The sequence below is a fragment of the Solanum lycopersicum genome, chromosome 9, assembly GCF_036512215.1.
Source record: "Solanum lycopersicum chromosome 9, SLM_r2.1".
Lineage (NCBI taxonomy): Eukaryota > Viridiplantae > Streptophyta > Magnoliopsida > Solanales > Solanaceae > Solanum > Solanum lycopersicum.
Window position 1 is genome coordinate 37,052,199 of NC_090808.1, and position 22,677 is coordinate 37,074,875.

At 38.5% G+C, this 22,677-nt stretch overlaps 1 protein-coding gene across 1 annotated transcript in view; it reads left to right on the top strand.

The window, feature by feature from the left end:
* Positions 1-861: 861 nt before the first annotated feature.
* Positions 862-22,677, top strand: part of LOC138338492 (uncharacterized) — a 42,876-nt gene continuing 21,060 nt past the window's right edge. Inside the window, exons 1-4 of the mRNA XM_069289458.1 lie at positions 862-988; positions 1,053-1,260; positions 1,377-1,679; positions 3,810-3,825. Of these exons, the coding sequence (XP_069145559.1) occupies positions 862-988; positions 1,053-1,260; positions 1,377-1,679; positions 3,810-3,825 (654 nt within the window). The remainder of the gene's footprint in view (positions 989-1,052; positions 1,261-1,376; positions 1,680-3,809; positions 3,826-22,677) is intronic.

Below are 22,677 nucleotides of genomic sequence, written 5' to 3' on the forward strand. Positions count from 1 at the left end.
ACTGAGCTTAGGTTAGTGTTAAAATATGTCACGGGGGGTGCAGAAAAGGTAAATGCGGTGAACTATTTGGCTAAACCACCACCACCGGTTGATGAGTACGACTATGAAGAAGATTCTTATGCACTTAATGAGAAGACTGAGGGTTTTCGGCTGAACGCCCAAGTCTCAATCAAGGAAAACTGGCACCAAGGTCAAGGAAATCAAGGTAGGAACTATGGGAATTACAACCGAGAGGGTCACTATGATCGAGATGGAAACTAAAACCGCAATAACAACTTCAACCGGGGTAACTGTGGTAACAAAAATGATAACAGTGGGCCCTATGGTGGTGGTAGTATGGCGCGAGTTGAGGATATGTTGCATAATATGAGGAGGAGGTTTGATGATAGTGATGAGCACGCCAAGGATTTAAGAGGTGATTTAGCAAATATTGGGCAAAAGGTTGATGCACATGCGATCGCAATCAAGCATCTTGAGTTGCAAATGAACCATTTGTCTTTTACTTTGAATCAACGCCAATCACGTACTCTTCCTAGCAATACTTTCTAGAATCTAAAAAATGATTGACTTTATATGATTGTCACTACTTGAGGGGCTAAGCGGACCATGGATCCACCTATGCCATCTGGCGTCAAAGATAATAAGAGTGGAGATGATGAGTTAGAGGAAGTTATTGGTGAGTTGGTGGATAGATCCGGGCAAGAAGCTGAGACACCCCAAAACGTGACCCCCATTCCTCGACCACCACACCCGTTTTTGCAAAGATAGGTGAAAAAGACAAAAGATGGTAAATACCGGTATTTTATTACTATGTTGAAACAAATTTCCATCAATGTCTCTTTGATAAAAGCTCTTGAATAAATGCCCGGTTACGCCAAGTTAGTTAAAGATATGGTCACTATGAAGAGATCAGTTAGTTTTGAGGATGATGATCGGATGAAACACTGCAGTGCTATTGCTACAAGGTCTCATGTGCAAAAGAAAGCAGGTTTGGGGAAAGCATAAAACAACTTTCCATCAATGTACAATCGAATTGTTACACTTTGCTAAAGCATTGTGTGAACTTGGGGAAAGCATAAAATTCACGCCTATCTCTACTTACAAGAAGTTTGATTTGGGTGACCCAATTGCGGTGCGACTACTGATGGAGGAGCGATCGGTGAAGGGGCCTATTGGGATACTCCATGATGTGCTAGTAAAAGTGGAGACATTTATTTTTTTGGACGATTTTGTGATTCTTGATTGTGAGGTGACTTTGAGGTTCCTATTATTCTTCAGAGACTTTTTTTTGCTACCAGTAGTGCCTTAGTTGATATGGACAAAGTTTACTTGAAGTTTCTCTTGAACAATGATGATGAGAATTTTAACATTTGTAGGTCCATGAGGCAGAATAGTGAGCTCAAATCGGTATCTGTGATATCCTACAAAATTGAGAGTTTGTCCGAGGTACAAATAGAAGAGCGTGTTGGTGTTGAGTCACTAGTGGAAGTGAACATTAATTTTGAGATTTATTATATTGAAGAGTATGGGTCATTCGTTGCGGCACTTGATGAAGGTAATGTTCGGTTCAAACAAAAGAAATTCCATTTAGATATGAAGGATCGCGAGTCTCCACCTGCAAAACCATCTATTGAGGAGGCTCCAAAATTGAAGCTTAATTCTCTAGTGCCTCATCTGAGGTATGTTTTCTTGGGGAAAGGTAACACTTTGCTGATAATTATTGCATCAAATTTGAATAAGCAACAAGTAGAATATTTTTTTGAAGTGTTGAAGAGGTTCAAGAGAGTTATTGGGTTGACTATTGTGGATATTATTGGGATCCCTCCCGGTATTTGATCACATAAAATCCAACTCATGCCTCATCATAAGCTAAGTAATGAGAACCAGAGATATTTAAATCCACCTATGCAAGAGGTAGTGAAGAAAGAGATTATGAAGTGGTTGGATGCCGGAGTCATATATCCGATCACTGATAGTAGTTGGGTATGCCCTATTTAGTGTGTTCCCAAGAAAGGGGGAATGACTGTGGTGCCTAATGAGAAATATAAGCTTGTTCCAATGCAGCCGGTGACCGGATGGAGAGTGTGTATACATTACCGATAATTGAATGCATGGACTGAGAAGGACCATTTTCCTATGACCTTCATTGATTAGATGTTAGATAGGCTTGTAGGAAATGGATGGTATTGTTTTCTTAATGGTTATTCGGGTTACAATAAAATCTTTATTGCACCAAAACATGAATTCTTGTCTAATAATATGAATTGTGTAATTATTAACGCGGGTAACTAAATCCATAACAAGGGTTGTGGGAACCATGAGTAATTAACAAAATAAAACTAGATAATATAATAATTCTCGAATAGTTTCTTGCATAGATTGATAATTCTTTCGTTTAGAAGCCTTTTTAACGAGTGGACATGTTATAACTCGCCTTGTTGCTACTTGCTGGACAAAGTTTGTAGATAATAAGAAAAGAATTATCAACGTAGATTTAGTATATACTATCTAAAAAGCTAGTGTCGATTGGTGCGAAGTAATAACTAATCATACATATATTATGATTCTTAATATGCGGTAAAAGGTAAGGGTTAGGAAAGTACAAAGATGTAGCTGGACCAAGGTGCGGATGAAATTCAGTAGTTGTCGGACCAAAGAATTAGGAATACATAACTTACAACTTTGCATGAAAGAGACTATAAAAGTCTTGTTATAGCTAGGGTTACTACGTTACGAACCAATGGGGAATACTTACATCCTAGTTTCTCTCATCCTTTGATAAACATCAAATATTTGAACTAGCTACTTGTTTACCAAGACTTAATTAATTACTTTTGTTACACAAAATCCCCCCTTTAATTGTTTGTTTCTGGAAAGGACTTGACTAAATAGAACGAATCGTAGATTAAAGTTATGTGTACACCATTTTCCTCGTGGGATCGACCCCAAAATAATATTTGGGTTTTTTTTACTCGATACGACCGCTTATACTTCTTTAGGGAAGAATATTTTTAGCGTATCAATTGCCTCTGTCGTTTGAGGATGCCTTCGACAGTCTTGGCAACACTTTTTGGGTCTTTCCTAAAGGACCCTTGGATGGTCCTTTGGGATGTTTTCCCGGACGTTTCCAAATATGATCGTATATGTGTTTAGAACCTCTGACACTTATTTCATCCAAAACAAACATAAAAAACTCGACGAAACATACTTAGACACACAAGGACATTTCAAGGCAACACTTTTGAACGTCATGAAAGTTCTTGGACGTTTGACGTCAAAACTCCATTAAACTCGAACACTGACTATATATTCTATAATAAATCATTTAAAGACCTTAAAACATCATGAATCAAATATAAAAACATAGAACCACAACTGAGACATATAGGTAACTTAATCATCACTTGAAGTTTGACTTCCAATGCACCTAACCTCTTAGTCACTTCCTCTATAACATATAATAGATCTATTTAGGACCTTATACTATCAATACAAACATGTTAAGCTATACTTCACCTAAGTCATTTTTTGAGTCTTACTGTCTTTAAGGGCGATGAAACAGGTTACTTCTAGGGGTTGCTCCCCGGATATGAAAAATTTGGTATCAAAGATTAGGTTGAATATCTTTAGGATTGATGTCTCATTAAACCACATCTATGTAAGTTCTTATTAAAAATAGTAAAGCGCACCACAATTTTGAATGAGAAGTTATATGATGCTTAGGAAATTCTCTTCGTCTTGAAAATCCAATGTCGTTCATCTAGTCTATTTTATGTGTTCTTTAACCTAAACCTTGTATTTGGATGTAGGTATCAATACGCGAAGGTTAGCCACATGAAGACTTGATGAAGAGATTGCTAATGCAGCCTTGTCAGATGGGGACATAAGGGAAGCCTTTTTCCAAATGGCCCAAGTCATTATTGCTCATGCACAAGCTATCAGTACTCAAGCTAAATTCATGACATCCCCAGATAAGTAGGAAGTGGTACCCTAAGGAAACTAACATGTTAGAACCATGGACTCCCGTTTGAAGGATTCCACAAGAATGAATACCTCTACTTTCTATGTGTCCAAAGTGGAGGAAGACCACAAACAGTTCATTGATAAAGTCTACAAAATCCACTATGCTATGAGGTTGACTACTAGTGAAAAGGCCGAGTAAGCAAACTACAAACTCAAGTATGGACGAGACCTGGTACATCTAATGGAGCGATAATAGGCCTTTGAGGGGTGGTCCGGTGACATGGAAGATTTTCAAGAAAGCTTTTCTTGATAGGTTCTTTCCATGAAAAAAATGGAAGCTCGGGGGGGATAATTCATCAACCTTCGTCAATGAGGTAAGAGTGTGCTTTAATACTCTTTGAAATTTTCTAAGTTGTCAAAATGTGCTCCTTCTTTGGATTTTGACCCGATGGATGAGATGAGCCACTTTGTGACGAGAGTGTCCGTTGACTTGAAAAAAGAATGTCGTTCTGATATGCTACATGATAATATGAATATTTCTCGTCTCATGGTTCATGCTCAACATGTGGAGGAGGCAAGGGTTAATGAAGAGTAGAGATGTCAATAGGGCAAAGACATTTGATAGTGGTTCTTCTAAGGGTAGGCTTGATATCCAAGACAAACCTAGGTTCAAAAAGCGATATTCTAATAAAGTTCCTTCCATGTTCCCAAAAGCTAGTGATGATAGGGTTCCTAAGACTAAGACCCAAAAGGGAAAGAGTGGAAACTCACTTAGTGAAAAACCTACTTGTCCCAAGTGTGGTAAGGTTCATGTAGGCTAATTCTTAGTTGTAATTGGTAATTTCTTTAGTTATGGAAATAATGTGGGTGTATTCATAGTTGGAATGGGTAATTTCATTGGTTATGGAAATAATGGTAAAAAATTTAGGGATTGCCCTAGTTTTAAGGGGCTAGATAAAGGAAGTGGGAAAGATCAATCAAGTTGCTCGAATATGGATGGTCCAAAGAAGAATCACTTTTATGTTGTCCGTTCAAGGGGTGAACAAAAGAGTTCTCCCAATGTGGTGACCGGTATCTTACAAATCTTCTCCATTGATGTTTATGATTTACTTGACCCGGGTGATATATTATCTTTTGTTACTCCCATAATAGATTGTAAGTTTTATATTTTTCCCGATGTCCTGAATCAACCATTTCTTGTAATTACCCCTATAGGTTATTCGGTGATTGCTAAGATTTTCCTATAATGTTGTCCAATAGAGTCACTTATGTTGAACTAGTAGAACTAGATATGGTTGATTTTGATGTAATTTTGGGAATCAATTTTTTTGCATGATTTCTTTGCTTCCATTGATATTAGAAAAAGAATTGTCAAGTAAAATTTTCCAAATCAAACCGTTTTAGATTAGAAGGGGGGAATACTATTCCTAGAGGTCATATCATTTCTTGTCTCAAACCTTGTAAAATGATCTCTAAAGGGTGTTTATACCATATTGTGAGAGTCAAATATTTAGACTAGGAAGATCCTCTAATTGAGTCGGTCCCGATAGTGAAAGAATTTTCGGTGGTCTTCCCTAATTATCTTCCCGGAATTCCTCCCTAACAAAAAATTGATGTTTGTGTTAACTTGCAACCCTATACCAACCTCATTTCAGTTCCTCCTTATCAAATGGCTCTATCCGAATTGAAAGAGTTGATACTCAACTCAAAGACATACTAGATAAAGGCTTTATTATACCTAGTATTTCTCCATGGGGTTCTTCGGTATTGTTTCTGAAGAAGAAGGATGGGTCCCTTAGAATGTGCATTGATTATTTCCAAGGGGAAAGCTACTTTTGTATGATGAAGTTATCGTATTATTTACTATTGAATGATGCTACTATACCTATTATTGGTTGAAATTAGTTGGTTGATGGTAAGACCATGATTATGGCTTTTGAAGGATATTGGGTAAGTCTTTATAATCCTAACCTTTACTTCATTTATGATGACTTGTGAGTGATGATGTAGTTCAACTGAAGCATGTCTTGTGATTAACCTAAGTAGGCATTGGTATGATGTTGAATTTAAATATCTTGATTATGTGATTGTGAGATTATGCTTAAGATATAATGATATAAGGTTTTTATGAAGTATATGTGTGCTTTACTTTGATGCAATTAGATTTATTGTGTAATCTCACATGTTAGGGTTGTATTGAAAGTATGTTCTAATGAAATTCCTATTGAGCTAATGACTATGAGTATAAAAAGATCTATTCTCCAATGACCTAAAATAATCTATGATTGTTGAAGAAAGACAATTCAAAATGGGACTTAGATTAGCAGAAAGCGAACTTGACAATGAGAGGTGTTGGCTTCCCGTGGAAGAAGATTCACCCTATAGTATCAGTTGAGGTGTTGATTCCCCTATGAGGGTGTCACATACGGGTTTGCCCTCTAGACGTAACCGGTGTCGTCATCCTTCTTAACGTCTAAGACTAGCTTCTTAGTTTTATGTTATTACATTCATGGGTTTAAAAATGAGAAAAAATTTAAAACATTTATTTTCTCTACTTGGAGGTTTACGTAGACCTTTACATACACATAATATATATTCATATCGAGTATACATAAACCCATCATATTAGGAAGTCCGGAGACGTCGGCGGGAGCCTCGGGAAGAGTTATCTTTTCTGTTTAACAGCCTGCCCACCCTGGAATCGGCTCAGCCGGAGGTAGGGTCCAGCGGCTGGAAGAGAACCGCACGTCGCGTGGTGTCCGGTGCGCTCCCGGCTGCCCTTGAAAATCCGGAGGACCGAATGCCGTCCCAAATATGCGCGGTCTAAGGTACAAACACACATCAGCCTTCATAATTAACTTTAATATGTATAAAAAAATATTTTTCAACAATTTTTTTAATTTTTATTTTTTTCAAAAATTCTGAAAAATTAGTAATAAATTAATAAAAAATAGGGAAAATATCGAAAAAATATGAAATCAACTCCGAAAATTCACAAATAAATATGGTAACCTTAATATATAAAATTTAATAAATTTTAATTTTTAAAAAGAGACGTAAAAATCAAAAAAGCGTAAAAATAAATTATAAAATAATGATTAAAAGTTGGAAAAATATGGAAATGCTCGAAAACACTTCTCAACATGTCAAATTAATGATAAGATGCATATTTGCACAAACAAAAGATGTTTCAATATCATACGAACCGTAAAAGTAACGAAAATGATGCGAAAGAGCCACGTTAGGCGGAAACGTTGTTGGTCGATTAAGACAGCAGGACGGTGGTCATGGAAGTTGAAATCCGCTAAGGAGTGTGTAACAACTCACCTGCCGAATCAACTAGCCCCGAAAATGGATGGCGCTTAAGCGCGCGACCTACACCCGGCCGTCGGGGCAAGTGCCAGGCCCCGATGAGTAGAACGAAAGTTGGGGGCTCGAAGACGATCAGACACCGTCCTAGTCTCAACCATAAACGATGCCGACCAGGGATCGGCGGATGTTGCTTTTAGTACTCCGCCGGCACCTTATGAGAAATCAAAGTTTTTGGGTTCCGGGGGGAGTATGGTCGCAAGGCTGAAACTTAAAGGAATTGACGGAAGGGCACCACCAGGAGTGGAGCCTGCGGCTTAATTTGACTCAACACGGGGAAACTTACCAGGTCCAGACAATAGTAAGGTTACATAGCCTTCTACTTTTATTATACATACATATGTAAGAATATGGAATAAAGTCTCGATGACTGTCTCATCTCATACCATCTATACGAATATAACAATGTGGGCATAGCCCTTACATCAATTCAACAAGACTATATATAGGTCGTACAAAAGTAAAATATTCAAATAACATTGAAAGGGATGATAGAGTCAATAAACTCATAACAATAATTCAAAGTTAGAGGATGGCATTGCGCTCGAGTGTTGAGGACCTACCCTACTTGGATGAAAGGAAGAATCCAAGCCTTCAACAATGACGCCTCAATAACTTCTTCAACGACCAGAACCTAAAATATTTGGGGGAAAAAGGAAGAAAATGAGGTTAGTACTCCACATGTACTAAGTATGAGACCATATGCACATGTAACACCAAAACATGTAAAAAAAAGGAACATGTAGTTAAATCATGGCAATTTACCCATTTAAAAACTTTTGCACAACGAATAGTTAAGGAAGTCAAATGTATATCATCATGCTTGAATTCATAATATCATAAACTTTATCACCAAGTAACATCATCCAAAGCATGAATAAGAGTTATCACATAAATATAAAATTACGGAAACAAATCATAAATTTTGATAGAGTCAGCTAGAACTATAATTAGTATCATACTTCACACAATATAACCTCATTTATTCATAAATTCATATATTTAGTAATTAAGTGAATTTGCATGTTCATAACCTTTATAATCATCATATAAAAACATTTTCATTTAGCACCATCCATATATAAAACATTAACTTCCCAAATCTCTCATCGAGGCAAACTAGTGCAAGGAATAGGTAGAGTCCCATACCCCTACCTAAGCTAAGTAAATCCCCTCAAGTCACTTTAGTTAGTCTTTACTTCATTATTTTATTTTGGTTTAGGTTACACTCACTTTAACCGACATAGACCACATGAGCTAAATGTTGAATCCGGTATCATAAGACCTTACACCAATGGAAAGTGGTCTACCGGCCAAGGTGAAGCCTAATATAAACATAGCTTTCTCGTGGGATCCACTAGCTAGTATACTATGGTGGCAACATAGTTTAAGGAACTAAGAGATAGATATTCCCTCTACATACAATTTTGTTATTGTGTCCTCACATCATAGGAATCATTGTATACGTATCCATCAAATGGGAGTCAATATCACTTAAAGACCTATAGGGTAAAACTTCCTCTATCGAAAGCCATCACCTCCCATTGTCAAGTTCAGTCGCTGCTAAGCTATATCCGTCTATTGAAATGTCTTGAAAGCTTTAATTGTCAATCATAACTTAATTTAATCCATAGGGTCTACCCCTTGTATAATTATCATCATCAATAGCTCAATAAGAATTGTATGAGTATAAGTCCTTTCATCACAATTCATATAAGTGAGGTTATCACTTTAGCATTTTATAACATATTAACGCACATTGATAGTTTTGACTATCCAACATACACCATAAACAAACTAACTATATATCCAAGACATTTCAATTAAACGTCATACCAGCCTATAGTCCTAGTACAAGGCATACTCCAAATGTAATATCATGACTTAACAAGAATTAATCACAATTGGAAGTAAAGATAGATATTATATGACTTACCAAACCTTCCTCATAGTCTATCATCAAGGTCTTACCATCAACACCTAACTCAACCCAATTTGGGGAGTAACATTTTTCTATAATGATAACCAATAAAATAATAAGGTCAATTCCATTTCTATAACACAACTCATCTTTAGATCACAACTTGAGACAAGGTACATACACTAATTTCACATTATAATTCATAACCTAAATCACATCTCATGAACTAGAATAATAGGCCTATAATTCATCTAACATTTATCATAATAGCACCATAAGAAAGCAATATAATCAACAACCAACTCAATTGAATGATCACCATACAATATAGGTCAAGATCACTACCTATGATTAGGGATAGAGGATCATAATCTTTAATTTAGACAAAATCATCAATAATTACTTTAACAAGTTGGATTACATGTTAATATACTAAATATAACCCTATTAGTTCATTAACAACTCAATCCATCACATCAATTTTGTAATTCAATGAAATCCATAAGAAAACTCATCTTTTATAAATATAATTTGAATGATCCCTTTGAGGAAAGAATCTTACCGTTTAATATAACCCATACCTTAATGTTTCTCAACAATTTGATGAATAATCCACCCTTTTTTACAGCCTCAAAACCCTAGTTCTTTCTAGCCTTCATTGGTGAGTTCATGTAGAGAGAGAAATAAAAAAGAAGGAACATAGTTTATTTTGAGAGTTGTCTTTAGGTTAATGAGTGTTAAGGGTATTTATAGTGGGGCTTAATTAACTTAATTAATCTCCCTTTAATCCCTAACTAGCTTTTAAACCACTTAATTAATTTAATGAAATCATTTAAAATTTAGCTGTGAAACTCGACCCTCACCGACGAAACCCCGATCTACGGTCCATTGGTGAGTCGACGGACAAACCCCCTTCATCGTGCACTCTATCATCTATGTCAGAGACTTTGAAAGCGAGGGATTCCGCCAAGCTTCTCTAAATGCGGGATGACGGTAGCTTTGATGCCCCGTCGAGCCACTGACACCTTGTCAACCCTCTTCCGTCGCGTGTAACAGTAGCTAGGTAAGCAAGAGCCTTCACGAATCTTTCTAAGTGTGGGATGACGGTGACCTTGACGCACCATCAAGCCACACAGACCATTGTTTATCCCGTTAATGCACACTGTCAGGTAGTGCTGCATCAAACTGCAGTGGTCCTCTTCAAGGGCCCTTTGTTGGTCCCTGGGGAGGCGTACCCAAACGTTTCAATCATGAAACAATTGAAAAACCCATTAGCTACTTTTCAACCAATTTCTTCCATTTCCTTCTCCTAAAATAGTTAGTCAAAAGGCTAAGCCACTCTACATCCCTTTGATCCAACTTCCCAGATGTTTTTGGACTTTTTGGTTTTTAAACCTGTGTTTAGACTTTATGACCCCTAGGTTGGGCTCTACATTGAGTTTTTATTTTCAAGGTGTTATAGAGAAATACACTCTATGGATTCTCATAAGATAAGGGCTCCAATATCCAATAGGCATGTATAGGTTTCAATACATATCTTCTAGTTCTTGAACTATTTTTCCACCATAGGAATACTATCTAGTGGATCCACCTTAGATGCTAGGTATATATTTGGTTCTACTTTGACTGGTAGACCACCTTCTTTCGGTGTAAGGTTTTGTAACAACGAATTCAACACTTTGCTTTTATGGTCTGTGTCGGTTAAGGCAAGGTTTACCGAAAGTAAAATTAATTAATGATGTGAAAACTTACATGGATAACTTAAGGGTTTTGCTTAGTTTAGGTAGGGGTATGGAAATCTACCTAGGCAATGCATTAGTTGGCTTTGAGGGAAGTCCTAGAAGGTTGTTATTATGTTCTTATGATCTTATAAAGTGAATTGTATGTGTATGCTTACTTTGCATGTTGATGATCCTAAATAATTTTTGTTTAAATTATGAATATGTATTTGGTCTACATTGCTAAATATGATGATGATTACTATTGATTCTATGTTATGTAGAGTTAGACCTTACTTGTGATCCTTTGTTTGGTTTAGTTGATTAATTAAGGTTATGGGCTTTGCTTGGTCATTTAACTTGTAAGATAAAGGGTGGGTTATGAGTTTGGGTCCTTCTTATGTGATAAGGTCATAGAATTTATACTTGTTGACTTGACTATTACTTATTGAGGTTTGTCTTGTGTTGTACATGGGTTGGATTTAATAATTTTCAAATTGTTTTTCTACATGGGTTCATGATTGTGAATAAGGATTTTCAAAGTACCTTAGCATGGTTTTGAACAAATATTCCTTTTAGCATGATTTCAATTGTGTTATATTCATATACTCTTACTTAGTGCAAGTGTGTACTAACCCATCTTTTGTGTTTACTACATATGTAGGATCAGTCTATTTAGCTTATAGAAGGGCTTTAAAGACTACTTGGATAATTCCCAAGTGTTTGATAGGTCTTCAATTTCCTAGGACAACTCCAGTATCTTTGTAGTCGATATTGTGTAGTCTTAAAGACAATTTAGTTCATTCTCTTTTTTTATTCACTTTTTATCTGCCTATATCAGGCCTTTATTATAATGAAGTATGGGCTGAACCCAATATGTTGTATTTGATATGGATGGTTTAATATGAGATGTATTGTATAATTCTTATGAATCTATATTCCTATACTGTGTATGTGAAATAAAAGTAGAAAACTATGTAATCTTCTTATATAAGAAGTTTATGTATACTCGCTAAATATATTATGTGTAAGCGAGAGGTCTAAGTAAACCTCAATGTAGAAGTAGTTAAAAAGTTTTAAATTTTCCACTAATTTTACCAATGAAATGTAATAACGAATGTTACGAGGTTAGTCTTATTCCTCTTCGAAAACGACGACACTAGTTACTTCTTAGGGGTGCTCCCTTGATGTGACAAACATGGTATCACAACATGAATTTTCTTAGAAATCCAATGTCATGACTCTAGAGTCTACTTTATAACTGCTTTCACCTAAATCTTGTATTGTGTTTATGGGTACGAATACTCAAAATATAACTGCCCAAACACTTGATGAAGAGATTACTAATGCGGGAGTTCCTCCCCATGGTAATCAAGATCCTCCTCTTGAAGAAGTTGGTAATACGGATCAAGCCATGACAATTCCTCAGGCCTTGTCAGATGGGGACATAATGGAAGACTTTCTATAAATGGCCCAATCCATTACAACTCAAGCACAAGCCATCACTACTCAAGGTCAAACCATGACGTCCACTATTAACCGTGATGTGGTACCCTATGAAAACAAACATGTTAGCTCCATGGCCAAGGATGAATCCCCCCACTTTATATTGGTCAAAAGAAGAGGAAGACCCCCAAAAGTTCATTTATTAAGTCTAAAAAATCCTCTATGCTATGGGGTTGAATAATAGTGCAGAAGTCGAGTTAGCCACCTATCAACTCAAGGATGTGGCCCAAACTTGGTACATCCAATGGGGATATAATAGGCCTTTGAGGGGTGTTCGGTAACATGGGAGATTTCAAGAAGGCTTTTCTATATAGGTACTTTTCAATAGAAAATATGGAAGCGAAGGTGGAAGAATACATCAACCTTCGTCAATAACGTATGAGTGTGTTTGACTACTCTTCAAAATTTACTAAGTTGTTAAAATATGCTCCTTCTTTGGTTTTCGACCAGAGGGATAAGATGATTCGCTTTTTGACGAGAGTCTCCGATTACTTGAAAGAAGAATATCATTCGGCTATGATACCTGATAATATGAATATTTTTTGTCTTGTGGTTCATTCTCAACAAGTCGAGGAGGCAAGAATTAAAAGGAAGAGTAGAGATGACAATAGGGAAAAGTAATTTGATAGTGGTTCTTCAAAAGGGTAGGCTTTATATCCAAGACAAACCTATGTCCAAAAAGATATTTTCTAATCAAGTTCCTTCAAAGTTCCGAAAAACTAGTTATGATAGGGTCATGTGGGCGAATTCTTAGTGTGAACATGTAATTTCTTTGGTTGTTGAAAGAATGGTCAGAAGATTAGGGATTTCCCTAATTTTAAAGGGAAAGACAAAGGAAGTGGGAAAGCTCTAGTAAGTAGTTCGAATGTTGATGGTCCAAAGAAGAATTACTTTTATGCTCTCCAATCAAGGGTTGAATAAGAGAGTTCTCCCGATGTGGTAACCGGTATTTTACTAGGGTTCTCTATTGATGTTTATTCTTTACTTGATATGGGTGCTACATTATCTTTTGTTACTCCCTTTATAGATAGTATGTTTAACATTTTGCCCGATGTCCTAAATAAACCATTTATGGTAACTATCCCGGAAGGTGATTCGGTTGTGGGTAAGAGGGTATATAGAAATTTTCCTATAATGCTATCAAATTGAGTTACTTATGTTGAACAAGTAGAACTATATATGGTTTATTTTGATGTCATTTTTGGAATGGATTGTTTGTGTGATTACATTGATTCCATTAATTATCTCTAAAGGGTTTGAATATCATATTGTGAGAGTCAAAGATTTAGACTCCGAAGTTCCTCCAGTTGAGTCGGTCCTCGTAGTGAGGGAATTTTCGGAGGTCTTCCCTAATGATCTTACCGGAATTCCTTCGTAAGGGGAAATTGATTTTAGTATTGACTTGCTACCGGATACCAACCCCATTTCTATTCATCCTTATTAGATGGCTCCAGCTGAATAGAAAGAGTTGAAGGCTCAACTCAAAGACTTACTAGATAAATACTTAATTAGACCTAGTATTTGTGCATAGGGTGTTCCGGTATTGTTTGTTAAAAGAAGGATGGGTCACTTAGAATGTGCATTTATTATCGCCAACTCAATAAACTCACTATCAAGAACAAGTATCCTCTCCCTCAGATTGATGAATTGTTTGATCAACTCCAAGGGGAAAGCTACTTTTCTAAGATTTACTTGAGGTCGGGATATCACCAACTTAGGGTGAGAGGTGAAGACATACCAAAAATGTTATTTTGAACTATATATGGCCACTTTGAGTTTCTAGTGATATATACTCGCTAAATATATTATGTGTAAGAGAGAGGTCTAATTAAACCTCAATGTAGAAGTAGATAAAAAGTTTTAAATTTTCCCCTAATTCGACCTATTAAATGTAGTGAACATTTCTAAGAGGTTAGTCTTAGTTCTCTTCAAGGACAACGACACCTGTTACTTCTAGGGGGTGCACCCCGGATGTGAGAAAAATTTAGCATATTCATTGATATAAAACTATTCCCAATTGATTGCAACCACCGATTTCTCTACCTTAGCCCATAATCAAATACATCCCAGGAACTATCTCTATACTGGTTACTTTCGTGTTATTTGTTGTTGTAGTTGACAATTACAATTACCCCCCTCCCCAGGCTATTTGACATTTGTGTCACCCTAATCTTTAATAATGCGTTTATGCGAATATGTTTTTTACCTATAATTGACTTGAGAATATTCTCACGAGGCTATTTATTCTCAAATATGTACAACATTCTATGAGAATGATCCCAACTCACTTAGCTAGGTTACATTACTAACTAACGATAGTTTACTCTTAGTATCTGATGAAGTATCTATAAAACATTGTTAATCACTATGTCCATGAAGCCGTTCGAGACCCAGATAGGTTAGATTTCGTCTCATTTAAACTCAAAACAATAAGGAGGTTTCCTAGTGAAACTATGTCAGCCCCAAGAATGAAGTTTGAGTGAGGACTTGCGTCGTGCCACAACTTTAACTAAGGCGCTTCTTGGGAGGCAACACAATTTTTTATTTGCTTTTTTTATTAAATTAATTGTGTGTTGATCTTTTCAGGTTGAAGTGTAAAATATGTTTGAAAAGTGCATGTAGCCAAGAAAAAGGCTGCGACTAACTAAAATTATCAGCGAGCCTGATATGACAGCAAACTACATATTTGTTTTTATCATTAATTACTGTCATGACCAAAACAGGGTTGCGACTGGCACCCACACTTACCCTCCTATGTGAGCGAACCAACCAATCTTAACATTTCAATATAATATCAACAGAAAGTAATGCGGAAGACTTAAACTCATTAAATAAAGACCAAATCATTAACTTCTAAACTTCGACATCTATTATTCCCCAAGATCTGGAAGTCATCATCACAAGAACATCTACGATCAAATGACTAAACTAAGAGTATTCTAAAAGCTAAAAATATATAAGAAGCTAGTCCATGCCGGAAGTTCAAGGCATCAAGACTTGAAGAAGAAGATCCAGTCCAAGCTAGAAGCATTAGCTCACCCTGAATTTCCGATGTAGTAAGACTGGCTTGAATTACTGTTGAGTTGAAGACGATAGCACGTTTGCTGCACTCCACAAATAAACAAGAAGAGAACATAAAAGTAGGGGTCAGTACAAAATACGGGTACTGAGTAGATATCATCGGCCAACTCAAAATAGAAATCAATATATACCGGGTAATATCATAAAATTAACTACGATACTCAACACGTAGCAACAACAAATATTATATCATTAACAATTACCGTCAAGTTCACACATGAGGACTCAAGCCTCGATACCATACTCATTTGGGAATCATGTTCATTAGATTGAGTATATTGACATCTTTCAAGATTCATTATCTTTATTTCTCTTGTGTCGGTACGTGACACTCCGCTCCCTCAATATTCATTAATCCTCTTGTGTCGGTACGTGACACTCCGATCCCCTAAATCTATGTGTCGGTTCGTGATACCCGATCCCCTAAATCTACGTGTCGGTTCGTGACACCCGATCCCCTAACACTACGTGTCGGTTCGTGACACCCGATCCCCTAATACTACGTGTCGGTTCGTGACACCCGATCCCCTAATACTACGTGTCGGTTCGTGACACCCGATTCCCTTATTCTACGTGTCGGTTCGTGACACCCGATCCCCTAATACTATGTGGCGGTTCGTGACACCTATCCCCTAATTCTACGTGTCGGTTCGTGACACCCGATCCACTAATTCTACGTGTCGGTTCGTGACACCCGATCCCCTAATCTCCTTCCATCAATTCATCAAGCCTTCTTTCTTACCAAGGTATAATCAATCCCATTATTTTAGTTCATCACGCCTTCTTTTATACCAAGTCCTCATTATTAACAAAGAGATTAAGATTTTGCAAGATTTGGGATTCAATAACTTCATCATGCTTAATATAATCACAATTATATAATCACGTTCATGTATGCATACAATTAAGCACATAGTAGGGTTTACAATACTACCAATACATATCATTCTCTATTAAGACTTTACTATGAAAGCATGAAAACCATAACCTACCTCCACCGAAGAATTGCGATCAACAAGTTATCTTCTCAAAATCCATGTTATCCTCTTCTTTTCTCTTTCTTTTTATGTTTTCTCTTTGTTCTTTCTATTTTTCTTATTCAAACCCTCTTTCTTTTACCCTAATTAACATATAATCAAGAATAAAAGATGGCAATAATGCCTCACTAATTAACGTAAGGTTACCTCTTTTAACCCCCAAGTAATTAGACTTATTAACATTAACCCACTAACTTAATAATTAAGGCAAGAATAGTCAAAAACGTCCCTTAAAACGTATCAAGAAATCCGACCCAGACTGGGATTTCGCAGTCTGTGACGGCCCATCGCACCTGCGACGGTCCGTCCTGCTGCCTGTCACATAGTTCAGAGACTCAATTTCTCTAAAGAATCTGTGACGGTCCGTCACACCTGTGACGGTCCGTCCTGCCATTCCGTTACGAAGTTCAGAGAGTCGATTTCAGTACCCAATTTTTAGTTTTTCTAAGTGTTTTGAAACGAGACCCTGCGACGGTCCGTCGTGCCCATGACGGTCTGTCGTGGGGTCCGTCGCCTCAGCCTGTTTTTGCAGAAATAAAATCTGCTGCTCAAAACGACTAAACAGGTCTTTACAATAGATACCAATTTACCCATCTTTCATCCCCGAACGATCACAAGAAGGAAAACAAGGGCGAAAAGGAGTACCTGAATCTGTAAACAGATATGGGTATTTTTCTCGCATATCCACCTCCTTCTCCCATGTGGCTTCTTCAACGGGTCGATTTTTCCATTGAACTTTGACGGATGCAATCTCCCTTGATCTCAACATGCGAATTTCTCTATCTAGAATGGCAACAGGTTCCTTCTCATAAGACAAATTCTCATCAAGCAAAACTGAATCCCAACGGATAATGTAATTTAAATCCCCATGGTATCTTTTCAACATCGACACATGGAATACCGGATGCACTCCGGACAGCCCTGGAGGCAAGGCTAACTCATAAGCCACCTCCCCTACTCGCTTAAGTACTTCAAAGGGACCAATGTATCTTGGACATAGCTTATACCTTTTACCAAACCGCATCACCCGTTTCATGGGCGAAACCTTCAGCAAGACTTGTTCACCCTCCCTAAACTCCAAGTCTCTAATCTTCCGATCTGCATACTCCTTCTGTCTACTTTGAGCCGCTAGAAGCTTTTCTTGAATAGATTTCACCTTCTCCATTGAATCTCTCAGAAGATCAGTACCCCAAGGTCTAACCTCGAACGCATCAAACCAACGAATGGGGGACCTACATCTCCTACCATACAATGCTTCAAATGGAGCCATATCAATGCTCGAGTGATATCTATTATTGTATGAAAATTCTGCTAAGGGTAAGAAGCTATCCCACTGACCACCAAATTCTATCACACATGCACGAAGCATATCCTCCAACACTTGAATCGTTCGCTCAGACTGACCATCGGTATGAGGATGGAACGCAGTACTAAGGTCCAACCTAGTACCCAATTCCGCATGTAATGTTTTCCAAAACATAGAAGTAAATTGTGTACCTCTATCTGATATGATGGATAGTGGAACCCCATGCAATCGAACGATTTCTGAGATATAGATCTTGGCTAACTTCTCGGCATTGTAAGTCACCTTAACCGGAATAAAATGAGCTGACTTAGTTAACCTATCAACAATCACCCAAATAGAGTCATACTTACCCATTGTCCTTGGAAGACCAACCACAAAGTCCATTACAATTCTTTCCCACTTCCATTCCGGAATGGGCATTCTCTGAAGTGTTCCTTCGGGTCTTTGGTGTTCGTACTTTACTTGTTGACAGTTTGGACACTTGGCAATAAAGTCAACAATATCACGCTTCATTCTACTCCACCAAAAGTGTTGCGTTAGGTCACGATACATCTTTGTTGCACCCGGATGTATAGAATACCTTGAACTTTGAGCCTCTGTCAGCATAGTGTTGATCAAATCATCGACGCGGGGTACACATACCCTTCCCTTGATCCTCAGAACACCTTCCTCATCGATTTGTGCTTCCTTAGCCTCTCCTCGCAATACCTTATCTTGAATTCTGGCGCAGTTTCTCATCATCAGACTGTCTTCCCTTAATCTTGTCAAGAAAGGAAGATCTTGCCTCCACAGAAGCCAACAATCCTCCCTTCTCATTTACTTCTAATCTCATAAGGTCGTTAGCCAGAATCTGAACTTCTCTAGCCAATGGACGTCTAGAAACTTCAAAGTGAGCTAGACTTCCCATGCTTCCCGCTTTTCTACTTAAAGCATCTGCCACAACATTCGCTTTTCCCGGATGATACAAGATAGTGATATCGTAGTCCTTTAGTAACTCCATCCATCTCCTCTGTCTTAAGTTCAAATCTTTCTGAGTAAAGACATACTGAAGGCTACGATAATCCATGTAGACCTCATACTTAACCCCATATAAATAGTGTCTCCATTGCTTTAATGCAAACACTACCGCGGCCAATTCCAAATCATGAGTTAGATAGTTACGTTCATGCGCTTTTAATTGTTTTGAAGCATAAGCAATCACATTCTTCTCTTGCATTAGCACTGCACCCAAACCCGAATAGAATGCATCACAATAGACAATGAAATTCTTACCTTCCACTAGCAAGGTAAGAATGGGTGCGGTAGTCAACAAAGTCTTGAGCTTCTGAAAGCTTTCTTCACACTCATCCGACCATACTAATGGAACATTTTGCTTAGTCAAGTTCGTCAGTTGGGAAGCAATAGCAGAGAATCCCTTGACAAATCGGCGGTAGTAGCTAGCTAACCTAACAAAGCTCCATATTTCTGACACATTAGTAGGTCTTAGAAAATTCTTTACTGTCTCAATCTTAGATGGATCCACCATCACTCCCTCCTTAGAGACCACGTGTCCCAAGAAGGACACTGAATCTAGCCAAAACTCACACTTGGAGAATTTGGCATAAAGTTTCTTCTTCCTCAGCAACTCTAACACCATTCTCAAATGCTCCTCATGTTCCTTCTTGCTCTTTGAGTATATCAGTATATCATCAATAAATACGATCACGAAGAGGTCCAAATATGGCTTAAAAATCCCGTTCATCAAGCTCATGCACGCAGCAGGGGCATTCGTAAGACCAAAAGACATCACTACAAATTCGTAATGCCCATACCTCGTTCGAAAAGCAGTCTTTGGCACATCCGTTGCCCGTATTTTCAATTGATGATAACCGGATCTCAAGTCAATCTTAGAGAAGACACAAGCACCTTGTAACTGATCGAACAAGTCATCAATGCGGGGAAGAGGGTACTTGTTCTTTATGGTTACCTTGTTCAACTGCCGGTAGTCTATGCACATCCGAAAACTCCCATCCTTCTTTTTCACAAACAAAAACGGAGCACCCCAAGGGGATGCACTTGGTCTAATAAAGCCTTTGTTTAACAACTCTTGAAGTTGGGCTTTTAACTCTCTTAACTCCGCGGGAGCCATTCTATAAGGGGGTATCGAAATGGGGCGAGTACCCGGTTCAAGGTCAATACAGAAATCAATATCCCTATCTGGTGGCATACCAGAAAGATCTGCAGGGAACACATCCAGAAACTCACGGACCACCGAAACCGACTCAATCGAAGGTACTTGGGTAGTTTCATCCTTGAGATGTGCCAAGAAAGCTAAACACCCTTTACTAACTATTTTCTTAGCACGAAGAAAGGAGATGATACGCACCGGATTGGAAGTGTAGTCACCCTCCCACACTAACGGATCTGTCCCAGGCTTGGCTAACGTCACCGTTTTAGCATTACAACACAAGATCACAAATTGCGGAGAAAGCCAAGTCATACCCAGAATTACATCAAAATCAGCCATTTCTTAGATAACCAAATCTACATAAGTGTTGCTCCCCTCAAAGTTCACCAAACAAGACCTATATACCTTTTCAACTACCACAGACTCACCCACCGGAGTAGAAACACGAATAGACATATCAAGTAATTCACAATGTAAGTTTAGACCATTAGCAAATGAGGAACATACATAAGAAAATGTGGATCCAGGATCAAACAATAAGGAAGCCATGCAATCACAAACCAGAAGATTACCTGTGATGACAGCATCAGATGCCTCCGCTTCAGTCCGCCCAGGGAAAGCGTAACAATGGGCCCTATCGTTTGTCTGTCCATTGCCCCTACCATGTTGTGATGTAGTGGCTCTAGTTTGCCCATCACCTCGACCATTTTGGTGACCACCATTACCTCGACCACCACGTCCTCCAGAATAACGGCCTCTACCATGACCACCTCTACCTCTAGCCATTGGGGGTCTATAACTCTGTTTGGGACAATTCCTCCTAATATGTCAAGTCTCCCCACATCCATAACACTCTCTAGAGTCAAGCATAGGCCTCTCAGAGAAGTGTTGACCGGTATGAGGTGGACCCCCAACTACAGTCTGTAGCGAAGACTGAATTGGTCGAACTGAGTAACCTCCGGAACCCTGTCCTCTAGAGTAAGAACCATTAAACTCACCTCCCTTTCAAAATCTCTTTGATGTCGATGCCATGGTGAATTCATCTGGCTTCACTCCTTCCACCTCTACCACAAAATCTAACACTTCTTGGAAGGATTTTACCGTAGCCGCTACCTGTTAGGCTGAAATCCGCAACTCTGACCTCAACCCCTTCACAAAACGACGAATCCGCTCTTGTGGACTGAAACAAAGTTGGGTGGCATATCTGGATAGTGCACGAAACTTAGCCTCATATGCATTGACCGACATCCTACCTTGCTCTAGGCTCAAGAACTCATCCCTTTTCCTATCTCTCAATGTCCGAGGGATATACTTCTCCATAAACAAGCTAGAGAATGACGCCCAAGTCATAGGTGGTGCTTCTGTTGGTTGACACTCAACATGTGACCGCCACCACATTTTGGCATTCCCTTAAAACTGATAACTCACGAACTCAATACCAAACCGTTCTACAATACCCATCTTGTGTAGTAGCTCATGATAGTCAACCAGAAAATCGTAAGCATCCTCAGATTCAATACCCTTGAAGACTGGAGGTTTCAATTTGAAGAACTTACTGAAAAGTTCATGCTGATCATTTGTCATTATAGGCCCAGTAGTCAGACATGGAAACGTGCCTATATCTAATGAGGCATCCATACGAGGAGCCATAGTGGCTGCATGTTGTACCTCTGAAACCAGAGGTGTTGGTGCAGAAAACACTGGAGGTGCCTGACCTTGATCAGACAACCCACTGAGATAGGCGAGAACCTGATTGATCATCTCTAGGGTAGGTTGGGGTGGCAATCCCTCATTCTGCACTTGTTCATTTTCCCCATCCTCCCCTTCTCTTATTACTTCCTCAGTCGGTGGAGGAGTCACTGCCGTAGTATCAGATGGGCTAGGTGCTCGTCCTCTTCCCCTAGAGGACGTCCTCCCACGACCTCTACCACGGCCTCTTGCCGCTGCTCTTCCTCGAGCTACAGCCCCACTGGCTGGCTCAGACGCACCCTGTCCCGCTGGTGCTGGTGTTGGTGTTGGCGTAGTCGTTGCTCTAGTTCTAACCATCTGCGAAATAGAGTGAAGATGATCAGATACCAATTTGTATCACCTAGATACCAATTGGACTCAAGTAATAGCACGAAATAAGATAGAAAGAATGGAATTTTCCTAAAGTCTTATAGCCTCTCAAGGAAAAGTAAAGGCGTCCCCCTACTGTTCCTTAAGACTCTACTAGACTCGTTCTTGTGTGATGAGACCAACGAACCTAATGCTCTGATACCAAGTTTGTCATGACCCAAACCGGGTTGCGACTGGCACCCACACTTACCCTCCTATGTGAGCGAACCAACCAATCTAACCTTAACATTTCAATATAATATCAACAGAAAGTAATGCGGAAGACTTAAACTCATTAAATAAAGACCAATTCATTAACTTCTAAAATTCGACATCTATTATTCCCCAAGATCTGGAAGTCATCATCACAAGAACATCTACGATCAAATGACTAAACTAAGAGTATTCTAAAAGCTAAAAATACATAAGAAGCTAGTCCCTGCCGGAAGTTCAAGGCATCAAGACTTGAAGAAGAAGATCCAGTCCAAGCTAGAAGCATTATCTCACCCTGA